Source organism: Lycium barbarum, chromosome 2 (assembly GCF_019175385.1).
Source record: "Lycium barbarum isolate Lr01 chromosome 2, ASM1917538v2, whole genome shotgun sequence".
In the NCBI taxonomy this organism is placed as follows: Eukaryota; Viridiplantae; Streptophyta; class Magnoliopsida; order Solanales; family Solanaceae; genus Lycium; species Lycium barbarum.
This window is the reverse complement of record NC_083338.1, coordinates 112,736,009-112,746,948: the sequence shown is the minus strand read 5'-3', so window position 1 is coordinate 112,746,948 and position 10,940 is coordinate 112,736,009. Positions and strand designations below refer to the sequence as shown.

Below are 10,940 nucleotides of genomic sequence, written 5' to 3'. Positions count from 1 at the left end.
GTAACGTTGTTCAAAGATGGACAAAGGTTTTCATTCAGAAGCCCATTTGACCCTATTTATTTTAGGGAAGAAGTACACGGATGCCACCTACAGGCGAAATAATTACCCCGAAAATGCCCCCTTACTTTCATTCCCCCCAAAACCATCTATCCGAATGCCCCCACAACTATGATACCAACATGGTATTGCCCTATCTCTTATATACCATGATGGTATCACAGAGGATTTTTTTCATTTCTTCAAAAACACTTATCAGCCCTCTATGAAACCCATTTGATATATATAATATACTGACAGGGTATCACAGAGGATCATGTTCGTTTATTCAAAAAATACACTTTCCTCAAAAAAACTTCTATGTTACTATTATCTTATATACATATACTGAGATGGTATCATGGAGAACTGTTTCAGTCCTTCATGATACCATCATGATATATACCATGATGAGATAATATCATGGAGGACTGCTTCAGTCCTTCAATGAGAATGATACTATCATGGTATATAAATATTCTGAGATGGTATCATGGAGGAAGGGTTTTGGGCGAGGGGTACTCGAGTAAATATTTTCAGTCGGATTGGGTAGAAGCGAAATTAGTTTATGAGGGGGCATGGTTGGGTAAATATTTTGCCTTTTATGGACATTTTGTGTTGTTTTCCCTTTATTTTATATGATCTCAGGAAATACCCAGGTTCTAATTTATGTTCATGGTACATCAAATGATTAACAACACTGGAGAAGAGTGTACAAGTGAAACAAAATGGGAGCAATTCTAGTTAAATCCGTTGCAATCAAGAGATAAAATTCAAAATGTAATGATTTAGATCTTGTGATATCTTGGCCCTTCTCGTTCAATTGAGTTTTATCTTCATCGCTAACTAGGATTATTATGTTCTGTCGTGGGCAGATGCAACGTAACTAATCTAAAATTTCGTTTGGCCATGGTATTAGATTTGGCTTAACGCAAACAAACCCTCAGAACTTGTCTGTGAAATTTATTTCTACCACCAACTGAGACTCCTTCCATCTGAATCCTCCAAAACTACTTTTAGGACCTGTTTGGAAAGCCACCTAGTAATTGGAATTGGTGTAATTATACAGTAGTGTAATTACAACGACTTATTAGTTTGTCACAACGTAATTATAGTGTAATTACAAGCGTGCTGTTTGATTGCATAAGTGTAATTACACAGTTAGTTTAATTTAAAAATAAAATTTAATTATAAAAATTTTAAAATTAATATTAAAAAATATTTGCCTTTATAAATGATATTAAATTAGTTATTGAATAACACATTGTTTCTTGAAAATATATTAATTAATAATCATATATTTGCTACTAATATTGTAAAAAATAATTGATATATATTTTTCAAATTAATAATATTTAATTTTAATTAATTATAAAACTTAAAAGAAGACTTTTTTTGTGAGAACGTCATGGATTGGATCTTTGACAAAAAATAAAATATTTATAAATATAATACCATAACAGTACATTATTCAAATGTTTGACACAAAAAATCCATCAAATGTAAGTGAAAAATAAACAACATGCAATCTGAAAGCAAATAACTTAAATTTGAAAATCTAACCTAAATTCAAAATCCAAAAGAAAAAGTTTAACATAATACTCTTATGTCAAATTTCAACATTACATAAGTAAGTTTCAACGTAACTTAAGTGAATAATTCAAAAGAAAGGAAAAATATAAGTCTATAACCTCATTCACAATGAAATTCTATTTTAATAACGTCACTCATTCTATGCCAAGTTTGTTAATGAATCATTCTTTCCAATATTAAGAGGTGTAGTTTCAAAAATTAGATTAATAACACGATTATGCCAAATGAATAAAATATATATATATATATATATATATATATATGTATGAACAAGTACATGGAACCACAAGAAGTAAAGGTTGGGAATGAAAAGAAAGAAAATGAAAAATAAATAATACAAAAAGAAAAATACATTTTAAAAAATAAAAATAATTAAAAAGTAAAAATAATAGAAATAAAAAATAAATTAAAAATCAAAAGAAATTATAATAAACAAAAAAGAAACAAAAAAGTAATCATGTAATTACAGGGTGTAATTACATCCAATTCTCAACGCTCCCCTCCCCCCTCCTCCCGAGAATTGGAGAGTGTAATTACACCCTCTCAATTACACTCAATTTCCACCTAACTATGCAATTACTTAGTCAAACTGTGTAATTACACTCAACTCAATTCTAATTACTTGGGTGGTTTTCCAAATAGGCCCTTAATGTACCATCTTAACGCAAAATAAATATGCAACAAGACACACGTGGTGCGAATAACAAATAAGACGGATACACGTGGATTTTAGCTTAAAATTAAAAAAAAAAATCTCTTTTGACCCCAACACCTCTCTCCTTTGCCGCTTCCCCACCTCCGCCACCCCTCTCCTTCTTCAGCATCGTCTACGTTCTCTTCTACCTCACCGTCCACCCACCCAACGAAAATCACTGTAGCTATTGCCAATTTTAACTCAATTTCCCCTCAAAATCCATTACATGTCATCACCGGAAAAACCTTCTGCAAAAACAAGCCCCCCCACCACCCACCCATCTTCTTCTGCTCTAAAAGCGGAAATGCTTACATAACAGAGCAATCGAAGTCAAGAAGCAAATAAAACGGAAAGAACAAAGCGGCAACTTCGACGATGAAGTGGAAGAGTTCTACGCTATCTTATGGAGAATACGTGTGGCGGTGTATTTCGGAAAACGTCGAGGGCAGTGGCACCGAAAAATATTTGACGGCGGCGAAGTGGAATCCAGCTTCAGATCGGGGGAGGGTGGGCTGGGTTTTTAGATTGGTTGTTTTTTGTTTGAAATCTTTTTTTTTTTAATTAGTTTTCAAACAAATTTAAAATATTAATTAATTTTTTAATGATTGAAAGATCTCAAGTCCTTTTGGAGCAGTGTAATTGTATCCAAGTGGCACGGTGAAAGAAATTTTGAAAGGTTCATATGGTAGGAGTGTTATGGACAAGTTAAAGGGTCTGTCAATGCATTAAGTCTTTAAATTTTAGGGCATTTTACATAAATGGCAAATATTTAGGGTTTAATCAAGCTGCATAACTAATGTTTCAATATTTACGTTCTGTAGCAAATCAGTCCAGCTCCCACATGTGTATTCAAATTTTTTTTTTAGCTGTATTCATGAATACAATAATTTTTTTCCAACTGTATTCATAAAATAACTATCTGTATTCATAAATTGGCTTGTTGTATTCATGAATACAACGATTAAAAAACTGAATACATATACACCAAAAAATTAACAAAAATGCCATATTTTTCTGTATGTATACAACAAATACAAGCGAAAAAACTGTATACAACATAGATACATCAAAAAATTAACAAGTACGCTATATTTTTCGGTATGTATACAACAAATACAAGCGAAAAATATTGTATACACGGTAAATATACAACAAAAACAGTGAAAATCTAGATTTTTTCTAGATCTGACCGGAAAAAATTCCGGCTAATACAACGACAACATTTTTTTTCGCTTTTGCTTCCAACAATGCTCAGATCCGTTATAGATCTGAGCTTTTTTTCATTTTTGATTCCAACAATGCTTAGATCCGTCGCTATTTGGTGTTTTTCCGGTGTAGATCTGAGTTTTTTTTTTCCTGTTAGCGCCGGAGAAGAAAGGAAAAAAGGGTATGGCCGGATAAGAACGGGAAAAGGGGAAGGGGCTGACAGTGATGGTGGTGAAAAGGTCACGGCATTTCGCCGGAGCTCCGGCAGCGGCGGTGGCCGGCGGCGATGTAGTGGGGAGAAGAGAGGGGAGAGAGATAGGAGAGATGGGTTGGAAGTGAATAGTGGGTTGAGTATTCTATTTTTTGTGTGTATATATATATATAGTTAATAAATGGTATTAACACACAAATATTTGCTATGAGAAGTAATTAAATTTAACTATAGCTACTAAATGTCAATACCACTATTATTTGTTATATCATGTAGTTATTCCTAAATTTTATCTATGTTTAAAAATGCTTGTATTAAGACAAATTTTAGAGAAGCCTAAACAGAAGTATGTAGTACCAAAGTACAATGAGAGAGAAGCTCTGGGATTTAACATGGACAAGTTGCATTTGGTCTCGTTAAAAAGATGGGAATTGGGTATCAAATGGGCTGGTTGGACTGAAATTGGGTAAGCCAAAATTGATTGAGCTAATTAATGGATTGAGCTAAGATTGATCCAAGAATTATTTGGGCTGAAATGGGTTGGGGCATAACCCGCCCAACTTGACTAGCTGTTTTGAATGATTTATTTTCTTGGGAAACATTTTTCGGAGAAAACATATTTTTGCCGAGAATCGCGGAAAACTTTTTCGTGGAAAATATTTTTGCGGAAAACATTTTTGGTGGAATATTTTCCACAAATATCAAATACACGGTAAATTTATGAGATACATGATACAAGAAAAATGAATACATAGAAAAAAATAAAATAAATCTCAAGCAATAAATTCAAATTAAAGTAAATCTTAAAAATATGTTAGAGTTGGGTTATTATTAGGCTAAGTTGAAGATCACTTTAAAATAAATTATATTGGATTGAGTTGATTTATCTTGAGCGTAAATCATAAAATTTTGAGCGAATTGGACAGGTGATCAACTTTTGAGTTATCTCGACACCCTAGGCGTCGGGTACTAGAGTTGAAATTATCGCACTTGCTCAGGAGCTGTAATGTCCACTTTGACTATGCTACTCATGCTATTTCCCACCCCAATTTTTACTACTTTGTTTTACTCATTTTGCTTTACACTTTTTGAGTAACAAGACGTTCCATTGTATCTAACCACAAAAGTATTACCAGTAGTAATAATATTTTCCTACTCGACGAATAAACCTACCCTCTTTATTGTTTATTTTAGGACGTACTCTCTCCGTTTATTTTTATTTATTCATTATTTTAAAAATAGACTTTCACTTTTACTTGTTCATTTTTCATATCAAGAGAAAAATAATTTATTTTTCCTGTTATATCCTTAGCATTAATTATTCATTCCAAATCATTCTCCAAACTAATACAATTATACACCAATTAATATGAGCATCATAATAAAATATGCACTTTATTTATTATTTATTAATGGGTGTACAAAGTTTGGACAAGTAAAAGTGAATAGAGAGAGTAGATGATACTCTTCGATTTTCATTTATCTGTTTTACTTCCTCTAAAAAGGTTATGAGTATTTAAGATCATCAAATTTAAAAAATACTTTTAATAATTATAAACTCATTTAGTTTAAGATCATAAGTTTAAAAAATTTCCTTATATCATTAAATTTTATTTTCAATCAAATTAAGACACATGAAATAAAATGAAGTATTATCCATCTGCCGTCCGATTGAGACTAATAATATTCTACGCAAGTCATTTCAAGAATCTAAACTCTACTTAGCTATTCAATTTAAAATAGTAACGTGAGCTTTGAAATTTTTCTTAGCTAATCAATTTCTTTAATGATTAAATATTACCACTTAATACAAAAGTCAATTAGTTGATTCATTTTTCCCCCAGCAGTCAAATTCTGACATGAAACGGAACAATAAGAATATTTTATTAAAAATTTAAAGGATAACCTCGACGTGACACGAACATTTGAAATTTTGAAAGATTATAGTTGTCATAATTTTCATTTGATTTATAAGTAGGCAGAATAGCTCGGGACCCTTCTAAATTTGTCGATTTTTATTTGGTGTACATCTAAATTATGCATTGGCTTAATTACCCCCCGAACTTGGTAATATGATAGTCTCGACCCTCCTAGACGCTCATGTGGTAAAGAGCGTGAACACACTCTCTTTTAGGCGCGTGGATGGGTCAAAAATTGAAAAATCAGCTTCCAAGTGGAGTATTTTTCAACTATTAATCGTCTATAATCAATATAATGATTTATTTTTCCAATTGTGTTTCTTTTTGGTTTTTCTTAATATTCAATACATATTTTATCCCAATTGTATTTTTTTCTTTTTAGATATAATGATTATTTATTTCAACTATGTATTTTTTTTTCTTTTTTTGGATCCAAACCTAAATAACTTAATTGAAACACTATTTATTTTAGCCAAATAAAAAGAAGGTTTAGCAAAAGTAATGAAGTTTAGACGGTGCATTTTCTACAAAAAAAAAATTGTGTATTTTTTTTTTCATGCAATTACTATTTATTTCAACTCTGCATTATTTTTTTGGGGTCAAATTCTTAAAATATTTGGTTGATATTTTATTTATTTCTTTTTAGATACAATGATTATTTGCTTTAACTGTGTATTTCTTCTTTTCCTTGCCAAATATATAAAAATAATTTGATTAGAATATCATTATCTTTAGTCAAATAAAAAAAAGTATGGTCAAAATATTGTTGTTTCAAGTTCTTTTTTTTACAGATTTGGCCCGAAAAAGATGATCTAAATAATTGGTGAACTTAAAGTAAAAAATATATATTTTATCCTTAAAAAATGTCACATGGACAAAAAAATCCATGTGGTAGCGCGTGTGTCACACGTCAAGAGGTTGTCAGCGTCTAGGGGGGTCGAGACTATTATATTACCAAATTCAGGGGAGTAATTAAGCCAACGCATAGTTTAGATGTACACCGAATAAAAATTAACAAATTTAGGAGGGTCCCGAGCTATTCTGCCTTATAAGTAATAGCAAACTTAAGTCGGGCCTGATTCATTTTTCCCCAAATTATCTAAGTCTAGAAAACGACTAGTTATTTTTATTCTTTTTTCAAATTATGAAAAGAGGTTGGAGACGTGGAGTAGCCGGCGGCCACCAACTACGAGCCCACAAAAATATCGTTGAATATAAACACATAATGAAAGAATAAATACAACCAACAAGAAAATGAAATACTACAACTAATCTCATGAATATGAATAAACTCGCATGACCATATTTTGTTAATGACATTATGACAGTGACACCCCCAAAAATATCCAATGTACCTTTTATTCAAGATTTTGTCAGTAATTTCAAACTATATGGTTACGATCTATCATACAGTACACATGTATTTCTGTTCTAGAAAATAATCCTAGATTTGATGCATTTGGATTTATTTAAAAAACTGTTTTTCCCCCTCCCTTACCCATCTTTTCGCTTTCTTAGTAACTAGAATGCACAGCTTAGTTGGAGAGCGTTTATCGCTTGAGCAACCTCTGCTTGTTTTTAAAAGACTATGAGTCTGTTTGGATGAACTTAAAAAATACAGCTTATAAGTCTTAAAAAAAAAAAATTGGGATAGTCTAAATTATTATTTTTAACTTATAAGCTGGTTTAGATAATCTAAATCAAACGGATTCAATTATTTTTTTAGACTTATTTTAAGCACAAAATGACTTATAAGCTATCCAGTTAAACACTCAGAAAAACTGAAAAAGCTGTTTTCAGCAACTTATAAGTCAATCCAAACGGGCTCTATATCTAATACTCCCTTTCTCCCATTTTATGAAAGGATTTCTAACCTCAGCAAAGAGTAAGAAAATAATTTAAAACTTATAGTCTAAAATCTCCCTATCTTTCAAGGTGGGGTAAGGTCTGCATACACTTTATCCTCTTCAGACCCCACATTGTAGAATTCAACTGAATATGTTGTTGTTGTAGTCTAAAATAAATACACATGGTTATAAACCATCGCTTTAATGAAACTTAAATTGATTCAGATATTGAAATGTACTCTCTCCATTCGATAATAAGTGGTGTTTTAGTTTATTATTTTATTTCAAAATAAGTGGTGTTTTAGAATTTTAAGAAAAATTGATCTTATTCTTCCAAACTTATCCTTATTTAGAATCAAGAATCATTAAGTAATTTTTTTAAGCATTAATTAGAAATAAATTAGTAAAAACATTTATAATTTTTTAATAGTAAGCAATTTCTTAAAGACGTGCATACGCTAAAAGCATCACTTCGTAAGAAACGGAGAGAATATTAGTAGTTCTTTTGTGACCGACTAAAATAAAGGTGTCACATAAAATAAGAAAGTGAAAATATTGGAATAAAACATCTTTTAATAAAATAAAATAAATACAGAGATTCTTGCACTTGACTATAGCTAGTTCAGACTTGAATCATATCCGATTTGGCTGAGTGTAGCTTTGAAAATGCTAGATCTTCTCCATACATGCCATGGATATATTGCTGGACAATATTTTCTACGTCCATACAATACTATAGTACCCCTTCACTATTTACCTATACGCTCCAAATAAAACAAAACAAAAAAGAAAGAAAAGGAAAAAAAAAGGACAACCACAATAATAATAATAATAATAATAATAATAATAATAATAACAACGATCTAACCAAACTTCAGTCACCAGAATCATCATCACCACCAAAGATGCTAACACGGTTGTATAAAAGGAACAATGTGAGTGCAAGAAAAAGGGCAACACCAACAGGTGACCCACTTACACGGTGAATAGAGTTAGGTTCACCAGTAGAGAAGATACTGTTAATGAATGAGCCAGTATCTGAGGAAAGGAACTGAATAGTGAGGAGTAGGATAATGGGGAGTAAGAGAAGACCAACTGGTGTAAGAAGCTCTGAAATGAAGTCAGTAATGGCTTCACCATTTTCACCAAGAAGTGTTGGGACTAACATTACTGCTATTACAACTACTGCTAATAGGATGCCATGTGGGGGTCCATGGCGTTGTTGTTCTTGATCTATCATGTTGCTAACTTCTTGAATCAGAGTGAGCAGTGTTTTTGGTGTTTGCTTTTGTTGTGTTGAGCTTTTGGTTTGGTGTGTGATGGTGTTTATCCTACTATCTTTAGCTTTTGTTACTTCAGCTTTTTAGGTTGTGTTTCACCCTTCTCTTCTTTTTTGGTAAAGAGGAAATGAGTAGTAGATGGGATGGGACCTTTTGGTCCTGTAATTAATTAACATGCACCTAGCTAGAGGTGCTAATAGTACGGTTTGGCTCATTATTTTATAAAATTTATATCATATTAGTGTTTAAATTATTTTATTTTATTAAAATTAAATTTTTCAGAATCGTCTTATTATTTAGGTTTTTCATCAGTATTGGTACAGTTTAGTTAATTTGCAATAAATATTTTAAAAAACGTCATGTAAGAGTCACAAGTAGAAATTAGAATTAACACGTTATAATGCATACTTCTATAGAATTTTAATAAAAACTCTTTAAAGATTTTTACCATTTAAAGGGTGATCAATCAAGGGAACATAAAGCACGACAAGAATAGAAATTCATTTCACCATTTTAGAGTAGTGTAAAACAAAATTAGCAAAAGACAAAAATTTAGATCATACAAGCAAAATTTAAACCATACAAGAGAAACGATATTTAACACCTTATAGCTTACTACTCAAAATAATTAGGAATAACATTACTGCTACTACGGATTAGGCTCCTCTCCATTTTTCCCAAGTTCTACCTTAGATTAGGAACACATGGCATGAGTTAGAATTAATGGCTAAGATTTAATTGATTTAAATAAGGCCCTAAACATGGTTTACATAGTTAACAACTTATCCATAAATATATTAAAATATTCTCTCTTCCTATTTTAATTTTCCTACACGATAAAATATTTTTGCTCTGTATCAGTTTACTCATTCTTTTCTCCCTCTTTTGGTGTAAATTTTATTGCAACACTCGAAAATCATGGCTGCATATATCTTTCAGATTTTGAAAGAGGGTTTTTCAACCTTGCTAGGTGGATAAAGAAAAATGAAAGGAATTTGTATACCCTCTTTCAGAAATATACCATTACCAATTGAATAATGGGGTTTATATTATGTGAATTAGTAAGCATCACAATTGAGAAAAATGAAAAATATCACCAATTGAAAAATGGGGTCTATTTCTGCGTAGGAAAACAAAAATAAGTGGGAGAAATAATCGGGGTAAAATAGTAAAAATATTTTCCTTTGAAGGAAAATTAAAATAGGAAGAGAGAGAAAATATTTTAATATATTGATGAATAAGTTATTAATTATGTAAACCATGATTAGAACCTTATTTTAGTCAATTAAATTTTGATCATTAATTCTAACTCATATCATGTGTCCCTAATCTAAAGTAGAACTTGAGAAAAATAAAAAGAAAAAAAATGGAGAGGAGCCCAATCCTGTTAGCTACAACCTAGAAACCACGGCTAACAGGATGCCGTGTGGGGGGTCCACGATGTCGTTGTTCTTCTGTCATGGTGTTAAGTGTTAACTTCTTGAATGATAGGAAGCGTATGGTATGAGTGAATTTGAGTTTTTGCTTTTGTTACGTTGAGCTTTTGGTTTTGTGAGGTGTTTACTGCCGAGAAAATGACTAAAATGATCCCTTCTCAAGTACACTACAACAAAGTATAGAATTACAGCAGTTTTTTTGATAATAAAAAATAATATAATTGGCAAAAATTAATATTTGACAACAGCTTAGTTTTATTGTTGGCATATATGATGAATCTTTTAAAAAAAAAAAAATTTTGTTATTAAAAATTTAATTTTGTTGCCATATAGTATTGACTATTGTTGCAAAAAGTACTTTTGGCAACTAAGAAAAAAAGTTGTTTTACGTCGTTGCAATAACAGTTATTGGGAAAAGTTTATGCAACAACAAAAAAAAATGTTGTTGCCAAAAGTACTTTTTGCAACAATAACCGATCTATGACAACAAAAAAAATTGTTGTCAAATGTCTTCTTTCTTGTAGTGGTATCTCGTGAACAATTTCGGTCCTTTAAGCTTGGTGTAAGTGAGCACTTTTAGTCTTCATCAGATAATTATCAAACTGATAATTAAATACAATCAAAACTGTGAAAACAGAAAATATTTAACGGAAACTCACATTTAGAAGTCAGTTTTGGGAGTTTATGTAATTTTCGGTCTATTTCAAGAATTTGGTGC

The 10,940-nt window shown here is 31.1% G+C and overlaps 1 protein-coding gene across 1 annotated transcript; it reads right to left on the bottom strand.

Annotated features, from left to right (window-relative positions):
- Positions 1 to 8,045: 8,045 nt before the first annotated feature.
- Positions 8,046 to 8,937, bottom strand: LOC132621401 (uncharacterized). The gene has a single exon (XM_060335658.1). The coding sequence runs from the start codon at positions 8,744 to 8,746 to the stop codon at positions 8,381 to 8,383; it is 366 nt and encodes a 121-aa protein (XP_060191641.1). The 5' UTR covers positions 8,747 to 8,937; the 3' UTR covers positions 8,046 to 8,380.
- Positions 8,938 to 10,940: the final 2,003 nt, after the last annotated feature.